At 37.7% G+C, this 26,074-nt stretch overlaps 1 protein-coding gene across 4 annotated transcripts in view; it reads right to left on the bottom strand.

The window, feature by feature from the left end:
- SBF2 (SET binding factor 2) overlaps nt 1–26,074 on the bottom strand; it is a 484,561-nt gene that overhangs the window by 40,545 nt on the left and 417,942 nt on the right. For 3 of the 4 annotated variants that reach the window (XM_058688209.1, XM_058688205.1, XM_058688206.1), the window contains exons 23-29: nt 22,561–22,688; nt 20,701–20,876; nt 18,600–18,745; nt 15,870–16,068; nt 7,839–8,035; nt 5,385–5,525; nt 4,406–4,501 (exon numbers count right to left, since the gene is read on the bottom strand). In XM_058688209.1, the coding sequence (XP_058544192.1) occupies nt 4,406–4,501; nt 5,385–5,525; nt 7,839–8,035; nt 15,870–16,068; nt 18,600–18,745; nt 20,701–20,876; nt 22,561–22,688 (1,083 nt within the window). The remainder of the gene's footprint in view (nt 1–4,405; nt 4,502–5,384; nt 5,526–7,838; nt 8,036–15,869; nt 16,069–18,599; nt 18,746–20,700; nt 20,877–22,560; nt 22,689–26,074) is intronic. The other variant, XM_058688208.1, reaches the window with a different exon arrangement.

Here is a 26,074-nt window from a genome sequence, read left to right on the forward strand (position 1 = left end):
GGAACCAAGTGGCTCTGGGGCTGTCCAGCAGGGGCTGGCTGAGGGGATTGCTTCAGGGAAGAAGTGGTGCAGTTCACCCCACTGATGGGAATGCACTGGTGTTCAAAGCACGAGTGTTTCCTGAGCACTGGTATTGTTCCTTCTACTCTGTTCAGGCCAAGGAGGGGAGGAAAGATGCTTCGGTGGGATGTGGGGATGGGTACTGAATTTATCCATGTGTATGAGGTACAAGCTATATTCAGTGAATGCTGTATTGAAATGGACTGAACCAATCCCAGTACCAGTTATGCTGTTATTTGCTATGTGATCTTGGCCAAGTCACTTCATTTCTCAGAGCCTCTTAAAACACATATCCTAGAGATTATTACAAGGATAAAATATTACATGTAGAGAAACTGAAGGGCCACAGAAATGTAAAGGATGGAAAATTAAAAGGCTGCCTCCATGTGGCTACTTATCAAATATACTGAGCTGCTATACTTTTGTTTTTAAGAGGTAGTAGTATTGATTTCCTCATGACATTTTTGTAGTCAACAAAATAATTTATCCAAGTTGTAAGTATATGTATTTTTCCCCATGGGCCTCAAAAATGATTTTAATTCTAAATGAAAAGCAATGTGTTCTATTCACATCCTCACTTTTCCTTCACTGGTTCTTGTGTAAAAAAGGTTGCTTCCCCTGACTTAGGAACTCATCAACATGCACACAGAATGCAAAGTGGTCACCCTGACTGAGAAAAGGGTAAAGGAGAAGGTGGAAGTCAGTCTGAACTCTGGCTTATCAGCAGAGTGAGAAAGGCACAGAGTGAAAATAACCTAAGGAAAAAACCAGTACCTAAGACTCTATCATGATGAAAGGAATGAAAAGGTAGTAAAGATACATAGAAGAGAAAAAGGAGAAGGTTAGGAGGAAAATTTAGAACTAGGAGGATCTTTCCATACAGGAAGGATGAGGAATTTCTGGAGAAGTGGTGCCTCACTATCTGGAAAAATGAAGAGACGCTCCTTGAGGGTAGGAAAGAGGAAATGAACTATTTGCAGGGTGTGGAAACATCCACACCTAGTCTGGCCCTGGCCTATGTGAGTGTGTGTCTGCCTGTCATGGTCATGTTAACAGGGAAACTTCTAAGACTTCCCAAATTGCTTGCCCAGTCCATTCTTGGTATTCAATGTGAGGAGGAATGACCCTGTTGGAAGAGACAAAGGAAGCAGCTCTAGGGATCAGAGAAGTTGAAGACACCAGGAAACAGCAGTATCTTATCTTCCAGTTAACCACTGGGACCTTGGAAGATCTGGGAGGCTTTGGCATTGAGGAATTAGGAGATGGAATAAAAGAGTAAGATATATGTTTCTGGATCCTAGTTTAAGATACCAGAATGATGAGTATCTGGTTAGGAGCAAAAAACTATCATGAGGAAACACAGTAAGTTCACAATAATTTTCAGAAGAAAATATTTGGGAAGGGTGTCAGAAATAATAATTATGACCTCATTATGCCCAGAATGGATCAGAAATTAAATGGGAGATTTTGACCCTAAGAGGTAAATACAGCTTTTTAGGTACTTTTGAGAATAGCAAAGAATAAACTCATGATTAGAATGTAACCACAAGTGGGGATCCCCTTGTATAAAAAAGGCTGAGTCTGAGGCCAGTATTAAAAAAGAGAAGATAATGTAGGTGAAACACATTGGTGAATGTCCATGAGCCTTAGGTGCTAACATAGAAGATGAGACCATTTTGCATCTGAAATTTATATTACAAGTCATCTGGCCAAATGGAGGAATAAATAATGTGTCCTTGATGAAGTTGACAAAGGCAAAACTCAAGAGCAGAGCATGGAAAAACTGTTGACATGCCTTGCTGACCATATAAACTTGCAGATGCTAAACAAAGCAATAAGGGGAACTGCAATATTGGGCCAAATTTGGATAGGAGCTCTGGGCAACAGAAATACGAGGCAGGAATCTTAGGAGAAAGTCACTGTACTATCTTTTAGTTCAAATTCACCAAGAAAGAAATGAGAAGAACGAGGCCTATATCTTAAACTTTAAAATAATGGTATTTAAAAAATTCCAAAGAAAGCTATATAGGACTATAATGGGTTACAAAGCTATAAAGCTATATATGACTGTGTGCCTCCACCCCAATTCATATGTTGAAGTCTTAACGCCCAGCACTTCAGAATGTTGCCTCATTTAGAAATAGGGTTATTGCAGATGTAATTCATTAAGATGAAGTCATACTGGAGGGCTATGGAACCCTAATTCTATATGATCAGTGTCCTTATATGAAGGGAAAATTTGGAGACAGACACAGAGGGGGAACATCATGAAAAGATGAAGCCTGATACCTGGGTGATGCTTCTACAAACTAAGGAAAGCCACAGATGGCTAGTGAGCTACCAAAAACTAGAGGGGAGGCATGGGACAGATTCTGCCTCATTGTCCTTAGAAGGAACCAACCCTGACAACATCTTGATTTTGAACTTCTAGCTTCCAGAAAATGATGAGACAAATGTCGTTGAAGACAACCAGTTTGTGGCACTTTGTTAAGGTAGCCCTAGAAAACTAATACAGTGACCTTTATTTCACTAATTCACAAGATGAGTGAAAAAGGCTGAAAGCGATTAGGAAATCCTGTAATTATAGAACATTCTAATGAGGTGGGAAAAAAGTATCTAAAGAACCAATATGACTGCTAGGAGATGTGCATAGTAATCTGGTTTTTCAAAAGGGAAAAAAGTGAATTTTGTAAAATAAAGCCTTCCTGTATGTTGATTCTGAACTAAATTCTAGAATGGATGCTAGTGGATAATTTGTGATTACTTAGGAAAAAGCACTAATTCTTATAATGAGTCATGGTAAACTAACCATATAATCTTTTGTGATATAATTAATACTTGGAAAGACTGGAAAATACCAAATTAAAGAGATTGGCAGAGATTTAGAAATATGGGTCAGGTGAGGTTGAACTGGTATATATTAACAGATCAATCTCTTTCTTCAGGGAAGCTTCTATATTAGTTTGATGAAGACTTTTGCCCTTAGCTCTGGTTGTTTAATATTTTTAAACAACAAATTACATGACAGCAGAGATCAAACTGATGCATGAGAAGAGGCTTGGGAAAATGTCTAATACAGAGGCAGACAGAATTAGGATCCAAAGTCTAAAACAATAGTCCATGTAAAACAAGATGGAATTTTGTAGGTATAGTACATAGTACATTTAGGTTCAAAAACCAACCCTCAAGGCTAGTACTGTATATTGTTAAGAACAATAGCACATGGGAAGAGATTTCAAGTGATATTAATCACAGTGTGGGTCAACCTAATGATGGGGCCATCCTCATATCTGATGTAATCTTAGGCTGCATGAGTTCAAATCCGTGGAGAGTTCACTGAGTGACAAAGATGGTGAGTGGAATGCAACTGTTCCAATTAGGGATATTTGGAGTTAATGGAAGCTCTCAGAGAGAAAAGATCAGATCAGTTTTTAAATCCGAAGGGCTGGCATGTGGGAGATTAAGATTTAGAATTTTCTGACTGTAGAGGGCAGATTACGCAAAGTTACATAGGGGCAGATTTTTAGATCAATATGAGAAAGAATTTTCTAACAAATATAGAGTTGCTTACAAATGCAAGGGACTACTTTTAGGAAGAAATGAGTTTCCCATTACTGATGATGTTCAAGCAGAACTTGGATCATTCACTTGGTAAATTTTCAAGGTGATTCAGCATTGCATAGACGTGAGAGAAAAAAACCCAAGATTATATAAATCCATTGTAAAATAGGAAGTTTTACAATCAAGATACTTGCTCTGTAATTACCTCTGAAAAGTAAAAGAACCTCACATAATCTCCAGATGCCAAAGTGGACCTCCTTTGGGGCTAGAAGAGCAAATACAGGCCTTTCTCTATTTCCTTATGCCAAAAGCTAAAAAGCCCAGAGGGAAAAAAAGAGTAACCTGGATATCATTCTCTTCTGTTCCCTAAACTAGCATTTCAGAGAACAGGAATAAAAATTACAGGCATTGGGGAAGCACAACTCTTGGAGTCTGGGATTACTTCTCTCTAGCTGCTTATGCTTCGGTGATCAGCCTTTCTACCCTGCAAACCTGAAGCATTGTGGAGTATTCATGGGGCTGACCACTTAGACACGCTCCCCTCACCTCCCACTGCTTCCAAAATCATCAATAGCTAAGATTTCAGCAATTATTATACATTTTGTCCCATGCAGCTAAACTCATCTGCCACAACACCAGTAACAAATTAGACCATTTATTTCGAAAAGGGTAATTAAGAACAATTTGAACCATAATTAGTTGATTTAGAGTATCACTATCTAGAGTAAAGTTTTCTGATTTTAAGGTTGTATCAGTGCTCAGTTATAAAATCAATCTTACTAACCTCCTCGAGCAAAGCTATTGGATGGGTTTACATCCAAATGTCCTGGCACTACCTGCTTAAGCACAGTGGACATTCTTGAAGTCCTCCTTTCAGTCCCTGAAAGTCAGCCAAAAAGAAGAACAAAAACCATGTCGTTCAGGTTAACATTACTCAAATGACAAAAAGTTATCTTCATGTGTAGCATGTCTAATTGCTGCCAAACATTGTACTTTTTAAGTACCCAAAGCTTTAATAGAGATAACAAGGCACTGTTACTATTTCCTCAGAGATACACACATTTGCAAGATTATAGAGAGTTAGGTTTGGCAAGTGCAATCAGAGAATTTAATGATAAATGAAGCAAGGCATGCATGGTGTTACTTTACAAGAAAAGCCACTTTCTGCTTATGTTGAGCTAATTCAAATAGCTGATTAAGCCAAGGAGACCAACTTTTCAAGTCACATGCTCCTGTGTCTAACACATTAGGGTTACCTCTACATGAACCCTTTGGGGTTCCATCACATGATAACTGAAACAGAATATTAGTACAAGTCTTAATGGCTTCATCCACATCTAATGAAAACAAACTGTACTACAAATCATAAAAGGTTGCAGAAATTTCAGGAATTTCAAACTTATACATGATGATTTACTACATAAGCATTTAATAATCAGGTGTTCAACTTATACATTTCAGTTTGTAATAATACTTTAAAGTCTACGTAAAATAGATTCTAAGAAAAAAGAGATGACTTTATTTATGTTCCCCACTCCTATTATTCTTTTAAAAAGAAAATAATTGAATCTCCACATTTGGTTACTGTTACTAGACATTAACAGTGGTATGTTGATTTTTAGGTAAAAGGAGCTAAAGTTATAGTCCCATAGGGTAAAACTTCAAGGGGTCATACTGAAGGAACAGTATAAATAACTGAAGAGACTAACCCAAGGAATGAAGCTTTCATAGTTGTCAAGAAGAAAAGTATTATCAAATCTTACCTGGAGACAGAGCAAGTGCTGGTCTGACAGTAAGGGTGTTATTGCCACTGAGTTTCTGTTGGACAGAAACTGCATTCAGTAAGGCTTGCAAGTATTTTTCTTGTTCTATGCTACTGGAAGATTCTAAAGAGGAGGTAGGAGCTATAAAAGAAAAAGATAGTGAATAAAACAAACTGTCTCTATGTTAAGACATCTACCTACCTACCTACCTACCTATCTTATTCTTTCTGTGTATCTTCAAATTACCACACCCAAATATAGAAACCAGTCCCATTTACAGCTGTAAACTATTAAATGGCTATCCTCCTATGATACTGGTTTCACCACACCTACTTCTTGCTTGCATCATCATCAGAGATGGCTCTGCCATCCTCCCAGAAAGAGCCTAGGTCTGGAAAACCAGCACAGGGCTGTCCTTCCAAGAATTGGTGTAGTTATCCTGTCCATACCACTGTTTGAGAGCAGAGGATGGAATGGGTTCCCTAAGTATCCCAGAATGGCACCCATACCAGTAGTTTTCTTCTAATTCTGCCACAAAGGCCTAACAGGGCACATGAACTTGTAGTAGTCTGTTGCAGGAAGAGTGAAGGAAGATGGGGAGAAGGTAGCAAGAGCCACTGCCAGATTCCCTAGTCCTTCTAAGAGAAGGGCAGAGAGGGAATGCCTCTGTGTATGCACGGAGGGAAACAAATGTGAGAACAATTCTGGGTTGGAGGGAGTCTGAGCTGGTTTGTGTGGAACAAACAATCACTAAAACTGGCCCAGGCACTTTAAAGAGGCATCATGGGGGACTCATTAGAAAGACAACAGATATAAACAACTTTTTTTTACATCCTGAACAAAAAATTAGCATAATTATATTTTATAAACTTTAAGGTGCCATTATTATATTTTATGAACTCTAAGATGTCATAAATTATAAGATGCACCATTATTTTATGTACTAAGAATTAAAAACTCTTCCATTTAAGGGTGCCTGGGTGGCTCTGTTGGTGAAGTGTCTGACTTCAGCTCAGGTCATGATCTCATAGTTCATGAGTTTGAGCCCTGCATTGGGCTGACAACTAGAGAGCCTGGAGTCTGCTTTAGATTCTGTGTCTCCCTCTCTCTCTCTCTCTCTCTCTACCCCTCCCCTGCTTGTGCTCTCTGTCTCTCAAAAATAAATAAACTTAAAAACAAAAACAACTCTTCCATTTAAACTATGACAACTCTCTGATCACATCAATTTTAAGATGTATCCCAATTTCAAAGACATTAAAATGTGAGCATATGTGTGAGCTCAAAAATATGAAATACAGCAAATTTATATTAGATTAAAAAATCAGAAACCAGTGAATAAAATAGTTGCAACTTTTTCCAATGAAAAATTAACATAGTCATCAATGATCAGTGATATATCCATCAATGCTCCCAAAATGATTCCCTCACTTTATGTAACTTACATATGCTGTGTTCTGTTATATCCACTATGTGGCTTGGGAGGATTCCTCAGTGTCGAAATAGTTAAAAACAAATTGCCTTTAATTATACTAGTGTTGAGACTCCAAGACAGGCAGGATAATGATGATGATGATGATGATGATGTTGTGTGTGTGCTGCCCTCAGCTGAATGATCAAAGATACGCTAGCCAACTTTTAACTTTCAGGAGGAAATGGATGAGAATAAAGAAGAGATATCAAAAGTACATGGTTCTACCCGCTGAACCACAGAACTTGACTTACCTCATTTCCAAAGAGTTAAGAACACAGCCATCCCTAAATTGGATCTGATATGTTGGTGGTCTATTGTTTAATTTTACTGAACATTTACTATAAGCTAGAAATTATGGGAAAGGTCTGCAGAATATAGCTTCTGACTGACTTCAAGACCTCAGACATAGTACTTAAAAATATCCTCAGAAAAAGAGACAGTAGTACTATCTGCTTTCTTAAGTTGGCCTTTGTCTAGCTTCCTAAAATATTCTTTTCTTGAGAGTTTCTTTTAAGGCAGCATTTTGGTCATTGGTTTGTGGACTTGTTTGTGTGTGTGCATGTTACTTCTAGGAATGAGATAAAATATCTCATATTACATGGGCCAGAGAATCCCTACTTGCCTCTGAAGCTGTTAAATATATTTGGATACTCCCCAGAAGGAAAGAGAAAGATTAGTATACTCTAGTTTCCATCTGTGGATAGTTTGGTTTGCTGAAATAAAAATAGCCTAGAACAAAAGGCTATTATGATAATTTATATTAAAATACAAATATAGACAGACATATTTAGCAAGATGCCAAATTCAAGGTGGAAACCCACATTGTCAAATAGTAAATGTTTCATATTGCACCGTGGAGAAGTCTGTGTGCGAGAGAAGGCCTGATATAAGGGCACAATTGACACTCCCAGATATCACTTCCTTTATTTTTAGGAATTCTCTAAAGTGAAAGGATCACAACTGTGCTGTACAGAGATGCTTACCTGCCTGAGGGGAGTTCTGAGATTTGAAAAGACCAACCACTCCCTTCCCATGGAATCCTCCAGATCGGAGAAGCAGGGTACTGCTTTTTGAATTCTTCCAACATACAACAGGCAGGCGATTGTGTCGATAGCAGCGGGCGACTCTTGGTAAACTACTGTCTTGTACAGCTTGAGGTACAACCAAAAGGCCAGGATAGCTTCAGGGACATGGAAAGGAGAAAAAGAATGAATGGGGTGAGAGAGTGGGAATGGGAGAGAGAAAGGGAAAGAAATGGGGAGAGAGGGAGAGAGAGAATATAAGAACATGAGTATCATAGTAGCACAGTAATTTTCTAAGACTCAGAAACATACTGGTTGAGGGGTAAGACATTTATTTTCTTTTATTTATTTTTTAAAAATTATTTATTTATTTATTTATTTATTTATTTATTTATTTATTTAATGTTTATTCATTTTTGAAAGACAGAGAGAGACACAGCACAAGCAGGGGCGGGGCAGAGAGGGAGGGGGACACAGAATCTGAAGCAGGCTCCAGGCTCTGAGCTGTCAGCACAGAGCCCGATGTGGGGCTCTGCGAGATCATGACCTGCGCCGAAGTCGACACTTAACCAATTGAGCCACCCAGGTGCCCCTACTGTTTTTAAAGTTTATTTATTTTGAGAGAGACAGGGAGAGTGCAAGTGGGGGAGGGGCAGAGACAGAGGGAGAATCTCAAGCAGACTCCACACTGTCAGTACAGAGTCCATGTGGGGCTCAAACTCACGAGACCATGACATCGTGACCTGAGCCAAAATCAAGAGTTGGATGCTTAACTGACTGAGCCACTCAGGTGCCCCAAGACATGTACTTTAAACATGGAACTTAGTTTTAACTCAGTTCTTCAGGGTTTGAGAAAAAAAGCCCTAGATAGTGAAAATAGCTAATTTATCCACTAATCCGTAGTCTTTTTTGAAATAAGCCCCCTTCAATGATACTGCAGGTGGAATAACCTAAGCCTAGAAAATAAGAATTCTGGGGCTCCTGGTTGGCTCAGTCGGGTAAGTGTTGACTTTGGCTCAGGTCGTGATGTCACGGTTCATGAGTTGGAGCCCTGCGTCCGGCTCTCTGCTCTCAGCACAAAGCCTGCTTCGGATCCTTTGTCTCCTTTTCTCTCTACCCATACCCTGTTCATGTGTTCTCTCTCTCAAAAACAAAATAAATTAAAAAATAAAAATAAAAATCTTGTGTTGGGCGCCTGGGTGGCTCAGTCAGTTAAGCATCTGACTCTTGATTTCTGCTCAGGTCATTATCTCATGGTTGGTGAGATCAAGGCCTGAGTCAGGCTCTGCACTGACAGCACAGAGCCTGCTTTGGATTTTCTGTCTCCTCCTCTCTCTGCTCCTTCTCTGCTCTCTCTCTCCCTCTCACAATACATAAACTTAAAGAAAATTAAAAAAAAAAATGCTATATAGAATTACTAAAAAGGCCTCTGTTAAACTAATTATTTCCTTTGTCTTACACACTACTTTTTGTCAACTTGAAATATAGATTGTAAGATTAGTGGATTAATAGCAACTTTATGAGGATGACAAGTCAAATTGTCAACTCATTAGTCTGCTGCAGTAACAGCTGAGAATAGAGCACACTAACATTAGTCTGCCTGAGATGGTGAAAGAACTAAAAATCAAAACCAAATGATTTTTGGTTATGAGAACAGTATGTTCAAAGGTCAAAATAAGTTTAAATATTTTATTGACACTACATGTTGATAATTTTTAAGAAAAGATTAGCTCATAAAGTTACAGGATATGACACTGGGAAAATACAAAACAAAGTACTTTGTTTTTTAGAATAGGAAGCACAAGAAGATAGGCAGGTTTCAGAGTCATTTCCTTTAGTTTATTTAGAAATATTACACTAAAGAGATTTCATATTAATAACCTCCCAAGAGGAGGTTATTACTGTGATATTTTCTAAGACTCAGAAACATACTTGTTGAGGGGTAAGACATTTATTTTCTTTTATTTTTTTTAAATTACAAAAATTATTTATTTATTTTTAAAGTTTATTTTGAGAGAGACAGGGAGAGGCAAGTGGGGGAGGGGCAGAGACAGAGGGAGAATCTCAAGCAGACGCCACACTGTCAGTACAGAGTCCATGTGGGGCTCAAACTCATGAGACCATGACATCATGACCTGAGCCAAAATCAAGAGTTGGATGCTTAACTGACTGAGCCACTCAGGTGCCCCAAGACATGTATTTCAAATATGGAGCTTGAAACACAAATGAATTAACACAAAAAAATCCATATCATTACTACCTGGGTCAATAAATTGACCATTACCAGAATCCAAGAAGATCCCCTGTATCTCTTTCCAATCACTATTTCTCTCTCCTCCTCAAAATTTACCACTCTCCTTGACTGCTAAAAAACTGGATGAGTTTTCTCTGTTTCTGAATTTTAGATAAAAGGAACAAATAAAATTTATTCTTTTGTATCTGGGTTCTTTTAGTCAACATTATGTTTGTGAGATCCATCCATGCTACTGCATATAGCTGTAGTTTATTTTCATTGTGTATAGTATCCCACTATGTGATTACACTATCTCTTCTTCTATTGTTGATTTTGAGTAGTTTATTGTTTTTGACTATGTGAGAAAAATGTTGCCATGAGCATTCCTGTAGATGTCTTTTGGGAGCACATATACATTTCTATTGGAAATTCTGGGCAAATAACAGGTTATGCATATGGTCCATAGATGTTTAGCAGATACTGCGAGACAGCTTTCCAAAGTTGTTTAACCAATTTACAGTCCCACAAGCAATAAATGAGAGTTCCACTTGCTTGACATTTTTACTAGTACTTTGTATTGTTAATCTTTTAAGTTTTAGCCATTTTTGCAGGTATAAAGTAGTCTCATCAGGACTTTAATTTATATTTGTCTAAAGACTAATAGGTTGAACATCTTTTCAGATATTTATTGGCCACCAGGATGTCTTCTTTTGTGAAGTTCCTGTTTAAGTCCCCTGCCATTTTTTATTGCCTTTTTACTCTTTTAATGTTTCCTGATGTTTTTCTGATATCTATAGAAGGTCTTAATTTATCAGTCTTTTATTTTATGGATAGTGCTTTTCCTGTCCTAAGCAATCTTTTCCTACTTCAAGGTTATGAAGATATTCTTCTATCTTCTAGAAGCTTTATTATTTTCACCTTTTACATGTAGACCCATAGACCAGTGGGAATTGATTTTTGTGTATGATATAAGGCAGGAGTCAAGATTAATTTTTTTTCATATGGATATCCAGCATATTGAAAAAACATCTTTTATTGACTGCTGTTAAGTGCTATCTTTACCTTAAATCAAGTGTCCATATATGTTGAGCTGTTTTATATTCCCTATTTTGCCCCAATGGTCTGTTTGACTATCCTTGTGTCAATCCCATACTATTTTAATTACTGTAGCTTTATGAAAAGTCTAGGTATCCTACAGTATTATTCTATAAGACTATCTTGACTATTCCTGACCTTCTGAAGTTTTATATAACTTTATATATTAAAGTTTATATACTCTTTATATATTAAAGGAATCATCTTTTTAATTTCCATAAACATTTTGCTGGAATTTTGATTGGGACTGCACTGAATCTATGGACCAATTTCTGGAAAAATTATAGTTTTAAAGGGTTTTTTTTTTAATGTTTTTATTTATTTTTTGAAACAGGGAGAAAGCATGAGTTGGGGACAGGCAGAAAGAGAGGGAAACAGGAACCAAAGTAGGCTCCATGCTGCCAGCAGGGAGCCCAATATGGGCCTCAAACTCACGAACTGTGAGATCATGACCTGAGCCCAAGTTGGATGCTTTGCTGACTGAGCCACCCCAGTGCCCTGAAAAATTACAGTTTCAAAGTACTGAGTATTCAAACCCAAGGACATGAAATATCTATTTATTTATATCCTTAATGGTCCTCAATATTGTTCTGACTGTTCCACATAGAGGTCTTGTATATCTTTCATTAAGAGTTATTCCTAAGTAATGCTTTTTAGAGCTACTCTAAGTAGTGTCAGTACCAAAATAACATCATTTAAAGTTACATTTTTTTATTATTTACCTTTGCTATGTATATACTAATTCTTGTATAATAATTTTGTACCAGGGACCTAACTAAATTCATGTATTAATTTTAAAGGTTTATTTGTAGATTCCTTCAGATTTTCTAAGTATACAAGCAAGTCATCTGTGAGTAATGATAGTTTTCCTTCTTTTCAATCTTTATGCCTTTTATTGTTTCTTTTTCTAGTCTTTTGGCACCTTTTAGGACCTCTAGTATGACACTGAGTAGAAGTCGTGATAGTGGGCATCCTTACCTTGTCCTGATCTCAGAGTAAAAGTTTTCAATTACAATTACTTTCAAAAAGTAATTTTTGCTGTAGGATTTTTTAGACACTAGATAAGGAGCTTCCCTTATATTTCTAAATTGATAAAAATTCTTCTTTTAAAAATCATAAATGTACATTATATTTTATAAAGTGCTGGGGCGCCTGGGTGGCGCAGTCGGTTAAGCGTCCGACTTCAGCCAGGTCACGATCTCACGGTCCGTGAGTTCGAGCCCCGCGTCGGGCTCTGGGCTGATGGCTCGGAGCCTGGAGCCTGTTTCCGATTCTGTGTCTCCCTCTCTCTCTGCTCCTCCCCCGTTCATGCTCTGTCTCTCTCTGTCCCAAAAATAAATAAAAACCGTTGGAAAAAAATTTAAAAAAAAAAAAAATAATAAAGTGCTTTTCTGTATATAGTGAATTTATATTTTTCTTTTTTCTTTTTTTTCTTGGAATAAAAAAAATTATCAATTTGGAAATGTTTTTGCCCCATTTTCACAGTTCACTTGTTCTGCAAGTTCTGCACTTGAGTTTGAGATCCCCCAGAGGCAAATATTCAAGCTTTGTGCACGAATTTCCACAGGAGGAGGGAGGGGTGGGCTTGAGGATCACACGCCCCTACAGTTTCCCTTGCCTCTCTGGCCTAGAGGAATCTTCTGTCTGGCTGTCCCACCACGTACTGTCTCCAGGACCTTCCATCACTGCATGCTTTGGACCAGGCTCACAGTAGCCATTTCTGCTTTGATTCCCCTCCTGGAATGCAACATATTTTTTCTTTTTAATTCTTTTAAGATGGTGAATTATACTGATTGTTTTTCAATTTTCAAGCCAGTTTTGTATTCTTACAATAAACTCCACTTGGTCATAATGAATTGTCATGTGTGATTTTGTAAAAGGCAGTTTTGCACAGTGTATTCGTTCTGTACTCTTACTTTCGACTTTTCTGAATTCTTATATATTAGGTATCTCCCTTTAAAGCAGCATAAAGCTTTAACAAAATTCTGGTAATATTTTTCTTTTAATTGGAACATTTAGTCAATTGATAAGTAATGTAATTGCTGATATATTTGAATTTAAATTTACCATCTTACCATTTGCTTTCTATTTGTTCCATCTGTTCTGTGTTCCCTTTTTTCTCCTTTCTGCCTTCTTTTGGATTATTTTTTATTATTCCATTCCTTTCTTCCTAATATACTATTTGAGGGATATATATTATTTTATATCACTATAAACATCTTATTACAAGGGCTCTAATAAGTGGTCTGTTATTTTATTTTGTTTCTGACAGATCAAAATGAGCAATGAGGTCTGTTTTCTCACTTGCAGGCAGGATTTTGATCGCATGCTTCCCAAACAGCAGGACATTACACCTTGATACCACGACTTACACTATCTACAAAAAGAATTTAATTAGAAGGATAGAGTATCCAGGAAAATTATTGCATACTCAACAGAATCACAATCTTTCAGTACTTAATGAAAAATTTTTATTTGGCCCAAATCTCAAACTGTATTTCCCACTTGTTTCTCAAGTTTCATAATGGTATTTTTTACTATATATGTTTTTGTTTTTCTGAAAATACTTTTAATTGCCTTATTTTTGAAAAATACTTTTGTTGTGTGTACAACCTAGGTTGATGATTATTTTCTTTAGCTTACTGAAGATTTGATTCCATTGCCTTCTTACTTTGTTGATACTGAAATGTCATTCATCATTGCTATTCCTGTTTTGGTGAACTTTCTCTTTTCTCTGACTGCTTGGTGTCCTCTTCTTAGATGTTCTGCGGGTTCAGTTCAATACCTCTAGATGAGGACTTATTTGCTTTGGATTCATTTTGGCTTCCTGGACCTGAGGACTGGTTTCTCTCAGCAATTCTGAAAAATTCCCTGCAGTTAGTTCTTTAATATTGGCATTTCCTCTATTATCTCCAACAGAAGCACCAATCACATTAAACCTCTCACTCAATCCTGCATGTCTTTGGTCTTTTTCTTTTTTCTTAATTTTAATTCCAGTACAGTTGAAATAATGTTCAATTAGTTTCAGGTTACAATATAGTGATTCAACAATTGTATACACCACACAGTGCTCATCGAGGTAAATGTACTCTTGATCTCTTTTACCTATTTCACCCGTTCCCCCCACCCACCTTCTCTCTGGTAACCATCTGCCCTTTATAGTTAAGAGTCTGTTAGTTTGTCTCTCTCTCTATTTTCCCTATGTTCATTTGTTTTGTTTATTAAATTCTACATATAAGTAAAATACATATTCTACACATAAGTGAAATCATATGGTATTTGTCTTTCTCTGACTGACTTATTTTACTTAGCATTACACTCTCTATATCCATACATGTTATACTGTCTAGATCTATGCTGCAAATGGCAAGATTTCATTCCTTTTTGTGGCTGATATTCCATTTTGTGGCTAATATTCCATTGTGTGCATATGTGTGTGTGTGTATGTGTGTACTTCTTGATCCATTCGTCAGTTGGGCTGCTTTCATAATTTGGTTATTGTAAATAGTGCTGTTATAAACATAGGGGTGCATATATCCTTTTGAATTAGTGTTTTCATATTCTTTGGTTAAGTATCCAATAGTGCGATTACTAGATCATATGGTAGTTCTATTTTTAACTTTTTGAGAAACCTCTATACTGTCTTCCAGAGTGGCTGCACCAGTTTGCATTGTGGTTTTGATTTGCATTTCTCTGATGATGAGGGATGTTGAGTACCTTTTCATCTGTTGGCCAAGTATTTATAAATTTAAACTGTCATTTAAAATGAGATATCTATAGTTCTTTAAGAACAGTGGGGTTGAAACTAATAGTAACATTAAGACAACTTTCTAAAATATGTACAAAGTGCTTTCACAGCATTATTCTGTTTAATCAAAGCAAGAATTTACGAATGCAAAGGAAACAGCTTACCCAGAGATGAAAATGATTAAACTTGTACATGGCAGAATGTAGTTTTAAAAAATATAAAGCATGAAATAGGGCCTTACTGATATAGGAAACAGTGAGAGATGACAAGAATAGAAACAAGAAAACATGTTCATTTACATTCTTTAAGTACTTTCCCTTGGAAATATTCTAATTAGACAGCACAAGAAAACCCTGCCTACACTTGGGTCAACAAATTACAGCCCGTGGGCCAAAACACCCCCTGCCCATTCATTTACTTACCATCTATGGTTGCTTTTTGGCAGAGTTGAGTAGCTGCAATGAGACCATATGGCCTGCAAAACTGAAAATATATAGTATCTGGCCCTTTAAAGAAAAAGTTTGTGGACCCCTAGCCTACAGCAGACCTTCATCTCTCCTATCTGCCTGGGCAAATTCTATTTTTATTTCAACTTATCTTCAGACATAGATGTTAGAAAAGATGCAAATGGGAAGAGAAAGACAAGAAAAAATCATATAGGAGACAAAAACTTTTACCTTTCACTCTTTGATCTAATCTAGGCACTGTTCAGTAATATAATTATACTTCTGAGAATGCCAAGGAGATGCTTACTCATGCTGCATAAAAAGTACCCCTTAAACACACATTTCCCTGGAGAGCTTGCTCCTAGTTTTCTGGCATTTTTCTCCCTCTGGGCTATGGAGACAAATAGCCCATTCAAGACTCAAATGGAAGAAAGGAAAGGTGTCTTTTTAGAGGCCACTAACAGACTTACCTCCGGCAGAGTGAATACATCCTGTTGGAGGCAGTGATTCGAAAATACTCTGGTTTTGAGCGAGAAGAGCTGCCACTTATGGTTCCCAAACCTAAACGTTGATAGTCTCTGAAACAAGCTTTTTCCACTAACTGTTCCATTGTAGACTTCTCTGAGGCCTTCAGAGTGGTATTTGTGGGGAGTTCACTATCATCTGAAACTGTGAATGCAGAAACAGATTTTGAAAAAATGATATAGCTCAAAGTAGAGGATTAAAAGCTTCCCTCTGAAGAGGATTCTTAAACCAAGAGAGTTTTATGTTAGGGCTACAGGCACTATGTATGTCACAGTTTAAATCATATTAATTCTTTGAAGAATCATTATGTCCAAACATAAATTAAAACAGTAATGGATAATCAAGAAATAAAATATCAGAAGCTCAAAATGTGAGGGAAATTAACTCAAAATGCCAGGGAAGGGCCGCCTAGCTGGCCCAGTTGGAAGGGCATGCAACTCTCGGTGTTGGGGTTGTGAGCTTAAGCCCTGTGTTGGGTGCAGAGCCTTCTTTCTTTCTTTTTGTTTTTAATTAAAAAACTTTTAATTAAAACAATTTTAATTATGACAATAATTTATTGTCAAATCGGCTAACATACAGTGTGTACAGCGTGTTCTTGGTTTCAGGGATAGATTCCCATGGTTCTTTTTTTTTTAAATGTTTTATTTAGTTTAGAGAGAGATGGTGAGCATGAGCAGTGGAGGGGCAGAGAGAGAGTGAGACAAAGGATCTGAAGCAGGCTCTGCACTGACAGCAGAGAGCCCGATGTGGGGCTTGGATTCACAAACTGCAAGATTATGACCTGAGCCAAAGTCGGATGCTCAACTGACTGAGCCATGCAGGTGCCCCAGGTGTAGAATTGACTTAAATAAATAAATGAATAAACTTTAAAAAAAATGCCAGGGAAATTAACTCAAAGTTTCTAAAAACAATATAATTTTGAATTCATTAGCCGTATTTTTCTGTTTCAATCTAGCTTGTTTACTAATGCCAAAGTATAGTGATTTCTATTTAGGACTCTATAAAATAAAAACTCAAACTCTGTCAGAAGCTAACTCATCAGTAAAATTTATCTTTAATATAATCTCTACACAAACTTCATCATCCACATTTCAGTTAACTTTTCAGAACATAAACTTTTATTAGAAATTTCTAGATTAAGCAGAAATTCACTGGTGGGAAAAGACCTTTCTTAGAGGGGTATCAAGACACTATACTTTTTTTGTGGAAAGTATTTTGTCAGAGGATGTGGTACACATGGAAACTCCCTCACAATGTTGCAATCACAGGTTACAGAATCTCTTAAGATTTTAGATGTGGAAGGATTTACCCAATAATCAAGCATTTTAGGGAGGATTTAAAAAAAACCCAACATTCCTAATTGGTACCATTATGTTCTAACTGAAAAAAAAAGTCCATGTTAAGAACTGTCCTAATTTACTTTTTTATTTATTTCTACAGTGAGAGAAGCCAAATTAAAGTTTCAGAATTTTTGGATATGTACTCAAAGATATGTAACCTCAAGGGAAATAATAAGGCTCTCTTCCATTTAAAAAGAAAAAAAACCCTAACAGCTTATCCCTACAAATATAAGACTTTGTATTTTAGTTCGTAAACTTCACAATGCAAACATATCATCAGGTATCAGCTTTGTGTTGGCCTCTTATTTTCAGAGAAGCACAGAACATTATATAATTTGGTGTTTTGGTGGCATTATTATCATAGAATAATAGTTTTTCTTTTGTGTAATCATTAAAACTTCAAATTAGAAGAGTCAGTAGTGATGGATAATTTTTTATGGCTTTCCATGTGACTGTAAAGAGGCCAGAATTCCAAAAAATGGTTGTTTCAGTAATACATAGTGGGTCTGTTCATTGCTCTCAGAGTATGTAGCTACCCATACTGAAATGGAGACCTTTAGCCAGTGATCTCTTAAAACATGAGGTTTCTTTCTTCAAAAGGTTCTTTGCTATTATTATTATTAGTAGTGGTATAGTTACTGGTGATTGATTCTAAGATCTTGAAAAGAAAAAGGGTGCAAAGGCATCCTGCCTCCTACTAGATCAGATTATCCCTAGTGTTAATTCCATAAGCATACTCTGTAGTGGGTTAAGAAATAGAAAACAAACATTTTGTGACTGTTTTTCTGCCTCTATTTTCCCAACCGAGAAGAATCTTAGCTTCTCAGATTCTGTTCTTTTGAATATGTAGTAGGCATTTTTTTTCTTACCATCTAAGGATCCCTTCATCTTTGGTCCCTCATTTTGATTAAGAGTATCCACAATGTTCTCATTCCAAACACAAATCTTTAATTTTGAATACCCGATGTCCTTGTTTCCTTATTCTTATTGCATAATGACAAGGTACTGGGGATTACTTTATACCTAAATTCTCTATGCACTGGGGTTTCTTTCTTTCTCCCTTTGATGAGACCCATGTAACAATGGCCAACCACCTCTGCGGATTTAGTAACAGAGAAACATAATTTAACAGAATCTTAGCTGAACAATGGAATATTGGGAAAATAAAATATTTTTTTCCAATTCTGAGAAGCTAGTAAATGCCTCCAATCTTCTTATGAGATCTAGGTTCTTGTGAGTCAAGGTTTAAGGGAAACGACATGAGTCTCTTATTCTTACTCATATAAGAAGAAAGAATAAAACTGAGTCATGAAGGAAAAAGGACTTCTCACATACCTGATACGTCATCTTCTTCATTCCATCCAGGACGATTCACTCTCTCTTCCACAATTGTCCCTGTCCTCCTCTTCAATAAATACTGCCGCCCAATTGTCATTTTTCCTGCCCTTTTGGCACCTTTCACAATTGTTTTTGAGAAGATACTGTAAGTCATAAAACCAAAGACAACATCAATTTAATAGGAAGACACCATTTACACTTTTTGATACCTACACAGCTCAACTTATTTCTTCTCCATTCCCACAGCTACTAGTATTGTCCAGACCTTCAGCAAGTCTGTTCTTCTTAAATCATTTTTTATATGGCAGCAGACTAATTTCCTATAAAACACTGTTGTCATCAGGAGGGCTGTAGGCAACAAGTGCAAGAACCTAGAGTGGGACATAAGCTACTTTCCCAAATCTAAACTCAGTTTGGCTTTTTGGTCAAACATGCCCCTCAATGCACTCTGGTTATCCATGCCACTGCTCCCACAAGCTCCTACAAACTATGCCGGTAGCAGTCCTCCTGCATGGAAGCCAGTCTGCCCCCTTCTCTACTGATTCAAACTCTTTCTACTAACTCATAGGCTTTTCTTTGAGATCATATGATAATTATAGTTAGCACCATGTTTAAGTGTGTATGCATAGTGTCCTGCCTTCTGACCCTGTAAATGCTTACATACTCAAGACAATTCTAAGATGTTTTAAATTTTAAAATTGCTATGTCTCTGTTGCAGGTGAATAGCATAAGCTTGATACAGTAAGGCTGATTTTGTATGTGGGTATACGTGTGTGTGTGTGTGTGTGTGTGTGTGTGCACGCGCATATATTTCCTCTCCTAGTCCATAGGTTCTAAACATAAAATGCCACACAAACTTTTGTTTCTTCCATAGAGGGCTGGGATAATAGATATCACAGGCTCCTCTGTGATTCCACAGTGCTAAGACAAGTTGCTGGCCTCACCACTGTAAATACCTAGGAAGCTGTTCATGTTTCAATGTATCATTTCTGGATCTGCATGGTCTCCTTCACTTAGCAGGTAACAGTGGCACAGGTAGTCAGCTATGCCATTTGGTAATGACACACTCTCTGGGACCTCAACTCTTCTATAATCTCTAGCTTATCTTACTTTCAGGCAAAGGGAAGGGCTTTTCTCCAAAGTCTTCATGCTCCTCCCTAATATGTAATTTGTACTGGCAGATGCCCAAATTCTAGGTGATTAATGGTGAATGAACTCAACTTTTGGCTCCTATATTTTATCACTAATTGAAGATAATTTTTATGCAATTGTTATTCTGTAATAACTGAAATGTAAAAGTTTCAACATAAATTACTAAAAATTTCATCAGAAAATAAGGGTTCCTTTAAAGAAATATGACAAATAAATGCAATGCCTGATTCTGTACTAGGCAGAAAAAAAAATGTAGCTATAAAGGATCATCAGCAAAATTTGAATAAGGACTCTGGGTTAGATGAAAGTTTTATACCAACTAAGTTTCCTGGTTATATACTGTGGTCTGTTCTTAGAAAATATATATTGATATATTTAAGGCTAAAAAGGTATTATATGTATAACTCAAGTGGTTTAGAAAACAATATATATGAGAGAGAATGATACAGAAAATGGAACAAAACAAACAATTGGTGAATCTTGGTAAATGGTATACAGGAATTCTTTGTATTATGTTGTAACTTTTCTGTAAATTTGAAATTGTATCAAAAGAAAAAGTTATAAAAAAAGAAAAAATAAAGGTCCCATCTCTAGGTCAAAGAAAAACTGTCTAGTAGACCTGGATATCAAAGAAAACTGAAGGGATTGCTCAAAGGCAGTTAGAAAGTGATTAATATGGGGAAAAGGGAAAACAGAATTTCACTCTCTAAAAATATATCATAAGCAATGGACATATTGGTCAAAACTTCTTGTAGCTTTTAGTTTCTGAAACTTGTTACATACATCAGTGCTGCTGTTCTATAACTTTCTGAGCTTGGTCCAATGGGCTTGACAGAATGGCAAACAAAACGAGCAATTATGCATACACTGACCCACAGGATAGGTCACTTCCCCTGACAGTCAGCTATGAAAATGCTGAAATGAAGAAACTTGACTGTCTTCTTACCGGAAGGAGGTGTTCTTTTCCTTCTGTTTGGGTAAAATTATTTGTGGGGTAGTTTGTCCAGCAGCAAAAGCAAAGGTGGTGAAAATGGACTGAGGATAACGGAACTTCATCAGCTGTTTCTTAAAGATCTCTACTACTTCTGGACTCACTTCTTCATCAAACGCTACTTTAATCAACTAGAGACAAAAGAGATAAAATACATTACAGGCATTAAGGATTTCCAGATAACTTCTCCTCAAGTTACTGAAATAAAAGAAAATAATACTAAATGGCAGAAGTCCAGAGGTTGAGGGGACCTTGGATATCATGGAATATAATGTTTTATTTTTTAAAAATAGCTCAGAAAGGTTTACTTGTCATAGATGGTTTGTTGGTAAGGAAAATCATGTATCTTAAAGTTGGGTTTCTTTAAGACCATCTTTTCTATGATGGGATAGGGAAATTAACTTATAGTGGATGAAGCAGGTAACATGTCCTTCTTTTTTTCCTCAACTGTTGGTTCTAGACAGGGAATTTGGCCACAGGAAGTCTCCTCTTACCCCAAGATACCATAAGTCTAGTAAGAAAAAAGTCTGTTTGATTAGAATCCTAACCAGTATAGTCAAGCAATATTCTAGTTTAAAGTCCTTTGGCAGTTGGAATAGTGAAGAAATCCCTGGGAGGCTTCTCTCCCCAGGTGATGGGAGAAGGTCTGGAGTTTAGAGGTCAGCAGCCTCACATTTCACACAATAAGCACATGGAGGTTCAAGGGGTGGCTTCCTGGCTAGAGGGAATGATGCAAGAATTGGAGCACTTAAAAATCTGACAAGTCAGAGACAAGGCATAAAAATAGGAAGAGCAAAATATCACAGACTCAGAATTGTAAAAAGGAAAAACTAAGAAAAGATCACTCTTCCAGTGTCAGAGTTTAAAAATTTATTCTTATTCTTATTTTGAGAGAGAGAGAGAGAGAGTGAGCAAGTGAGCAGGGGAAGGGCAGAGAGAGAGGAAAAGAGAGAATCCCAAGCAGTGCAGATCCTGACGTGGGGCTGGGTCTCATAAACTGTGAGATCATAATTTGAGCCGAAATCAAGAGTTGGACAGTTAGCCGACTGAGCCACCCAGGTGCCCCCAGTGTCTGTTTTGGATCAATAATTCCGTAAGTTATGATATGTTCAAAAACCCCTAGAAAATTCTCTGCTTAATTAGAGGTTATTTAGTTAGTACCAATAGTACTTTACCCCTGAGTGTAATTCTTAGAGTTTTATCTCTTCCACAGAAGGGCCACAGGGCACTTCCTTCTGAAAGAGATGCCAAGAGAATTGCTTTCTATCTAAAGCTTTTATCAAACACAAAGGTATGAGTTTGCAGAGAACAATAGTCAATTGTGTGTGTCAGAATTTCTGAGATCTAAATATTGACAGATAATCTTTTGGTACTCAGTTGGCCAAAGGATTCAGGAAGTGAGGGATTAAGTACAAGATGATTCATGGGTTTACTCAGTTGAAGATTACCCTCTCAGACCCTCTAATCCTCCTTATCTTCTAACTTTGGACTCCATGATCACAGAAAGTGGCCACATCATTTGTACAAAACTTTTATCTTTATTTTATATTTTTAACATTTATTTATTTTTGGGAGAGACAGAGAGGGAGATAGCGTGAGCGAGTGTGAGTTGGGGAGGGGCAGACAGACAGGGAGACACAGAATCTGAAGTAGGCTCCAGGCTCTGATCTATCAGCACAAATATAGGGCTGAATATAGGGCTCAAACTCACGAGCCATGAGACCATGACCTGAGCTGAAGCCAGATGTTTAACTGACTGAGTCACCCAGGTGCCAGAGAACTTTTGAACAGAAGAATGGTTCCCTTTCTTAATACCTGAAAGGATGCTGATGTAATTTGTAGTCCCTCTTGCATGTTCTGCTGGAGCTGGTTCTGCATCGTAATCTTCTTCTCCTTGGTGATGGAGGCAATGGGAAAACTCCGCACAACTGTCTGCTCCCCAACTACAGGAAAGGAAGACACAGGCTCAGCAATAGCACTTTACAGCTTATTTACAGAGTCTCTGCTCCTCATTTTATCAGCCTCTGCTAAAGAAATGTATTTGGAAAGGACAATACCTAGGAATGCAGTGAGACAAAATGCAATGATTCTAGAATCATATTCATTAATTTTATTGCATGGCAATTCACTCTTGAAACATGATTCTTTCCTGGAGTGAAGTAACTGTCACAGTCTGTCTGTCTTCATTCTTTCTATTTCCCCAACCTGCCGTGTACTACACAAGATCACCCAGTTTAAGGCAATTTTCAAGATTCTTAATCTTAAAGACATCCATGATGTTTAATGTAAGTATAAAGCAAAAAAGAAAAGGTTTTTAAGATGTGTTTCCATATGTGGTAAAAAGTGTTTTACCATGTATTTGTACCTTCAGAAGATACAGGACTAAGCTTAGGCTGAAGAGTTTTAGGAATTTAAATATTAAAGCAAGGAAAGGAAAATATAAATAATTATTTATCAACTACCCAAGGTTGCAAAGATGTGAGTCTAGAAAATAAGTAGGACACACGAAGTCTCTCTTGGAGAGTCCAAAGTTCCCCATGGGAGAGGAGATTCACATGCAGAATACAACAACATGTAATTAGCTCCCAGATTTGAGGATACAAGGCTTTAAGTATTTCAGAAAGGGAGAAGATTTCTGAATGCTAGATGACTAGAAAATGATTCCTGGAAGAAGTGAGAGGGAAGGTGAGCTTTGAAGAGAGTATAGGTTTGGACTGGCAGAGGGAAAGAGGAGGGGATGTCAGGCAGTGGTACAAGTAACAGAACAGGAGCAGCGATGGGCAAAGCACCTTGTCTAGTAAGCCAGAGGAGGTGAGAAGTGAACTGGGTTTATCTGAGTTCATACATACATCCACTTATCATCATCAGAATTTTTTTTATTTACTTATTTTTTAATTTACATCCAAGTTTGTTAGCATATAATTCAATAATGATTTCAGGAGTAGATTCCAGTGATTCATCCCCTATGTATAACATCCATTGTTTATCCAAATAAGTGTCTTCCTTAATGTCCCTTACCCATTTAGCCTACCCCCTACCCACAGTCTCTCCAGCAACCCTTAGTTTGTTCTCTGTATTTAAAAGTCTCTTATGTTTTGTCCCCTTCCTTGTTTTTATATTATTTTTGCTTCCCTTCCCTTATGTCCATCTGTTTTATATCTTAAATTCCACACATGAGTGAAGTCATATGATATTTGTCTCTCTCTGACTAATTTCACTTAGCATAATACCCTCTAGTTCCATCCACGTAGTTGCAAATGGCAAGACTTCATTCTTTTTGGTGTTGCCAAGTAATACTCAATTTTGTGTGTGTGTGTGTGTGTGTGTGTGTGTGTGTGTACACCACATCTTCTTTATCCATTCATCTGTCAATGGACATTTGGGCTCTTTCCATGCTTTGGCTATTGTCGATAGCACTACGATAAACATTGGGGTGCATGTGCCCCTTCGAAACAGCATACCTGTATCTCTTGTATAAATACCTAGTAGCGCAATTGCTGGGTCATAAGGTAGTTCTATTTTTAATCTTTTGAAACCTCCATACTGTTTTCCAGAGGGGCCGCACCAGTTTGCATTCCCACCAGCTGTGCAAGAGATCCTCTTCCTCCACATCCTTGCCAACATCTGTTGCTGCCTGAGTTGTTAATTTTAGCCATTCTGACTGGTGTGAGGTGGTATCTCATTGTGGTTTTAATTTGTATTTCCCTGATTCATCATCAGAATTTCTCATTCCCTGGATCTGTCAACTCTTAACCTGGAAAATTCTGATTATTCTTTAATGTTAAGCTCATATCCAGAGGCTAAACAAAATTAGGATGTATACAGAATTTAAGTTCTAGGGAGGAGTTAAGATGGCAGAGAAGTAGGAGGACTGGAATTTCCCTTGTCCCTCAAACACAGCTGTATTGAGGTTGGAACACTTGGAACACCCAGGAATACATGCTGCAGAGTGACAGAAAAATCTCCACAGGTGGAAAGAGACAGCTTGGCGGGACAGAGGTGCGTGTATGCAAATTGGGAGAGATAAAATGGGTGGCGTAGGCACGGAGAGGCGGATGTCCTTCTGTGGAGGGACAAAAGGAAGAGAAAGAGAAAGAGTGGAAGTGTGGGATTGTATTTGGATAAGAGAAAAACCTCTCTGGGCCAGATTGGGGAACAAAAAATATGGAGAGAGAGCCAGTTTCTACTTTGCAAACAGGCTTACAAGTCAAAGATCAGAGTTTTCAGGGGTGTGCAACTTTCTCCAGACCTGAGCTGCTCCTGTGTGCATGTGCCTGGTGGGAGGGAGCCAGCCCCAGAGCACAGTAGGGATCTCAGGGGTGCACTGGGAGATAAGAGTCCCTTCCCTTGAGTACTGTGGGAAGAGGGTTTATTGCTCCCCCCAAGGATAAAAGACCCTGCGGGCACCAGCCAGAGGTCCTTTGTTGGCTGGGTGGACTGGCACTACTCCAGAACCAGGTTCACCTGGGGTGGGATCCTGTGAGACATCAGGTTTTGAATCCCAGCTGAGTGCCTAGGAGGCGTGAGAGACCGTGAAGCAGGGCAAGCTGACTGCCCACACTATTCTGTGAGGGCTGCCTGAATAGCATGGCTTGAGACACCCTGTCTGGGGAGGAGAGACTGGAGTATTGCCATTTTTTTGCCCATCACTAACATGGTGGGGTTTCAGGGAACAGAATAGCAGCCCCCAGTGGAGGCGGGATCCACTTACACCAAACCTGGCTCCTCAGTGCTAGGTAACTGCTTATCTACTGAAGTGGAACTGTCACTGAGTGAACCAGACTGCCTCTCCTCCAGACCAGCCACCAGTCCCAGGTGCCAACAGACAACAGTCCTGTGGTCTTGTATGTTACTCTTCTCCCACCCCCTCCACTTTTCTTTCCTTCTTTTCATTTTTCCTTTCTTTTTCTTTTTATCCTCCTCCTCCTCTCTCTCTCTCTCTCTTTTCTTTTCCTTTTCTCTTTCTTGTGGAAATCAGTCTCATAGTTTCTGATTTGATTTTTGGTCAATTCCTATTATATATAAATATATCCTTTTTCTTTATTTCTCTGTTCTGGTTGTTTGTTTAATAAGGCATTTTTACTCTATTCTTTTTACACCTTTTCTGTATCTCCTTCTTCTTTATTTTCCTCTCTCTCTGGATTAAGCCTTGTAGTTTCTTTGATTCTCTGCCTGATATATTTTTTTCTTTTTTTGCCCCTTTTACTTCTTTCTTTGTGTGGGATAAGGGCTCCCCCCACCCCTTTTCTCCAGAGTTACTTCAACAAACAAATCAAAGCAAATCTGGTGGAAGGTCCAAACAATCCACCACTATGAGCAGTGGGATAGA

The sequence above is a fragment of the Neofelis nebulosa genome, chromosome 10 (genome assembly GCF_028018385.1).
Source record: "Neofelis nebulosa isolate mNeoNeb1 chromosome 10, mNeoNeb1.pri, whole genome shotgun sequence".
Taxonomy (NCBI): Eukaryota; Metazoa; Chordata; class Mammalia; order Carnivora; family Felidae; genus Neofelis; species Neofelis nebulosa.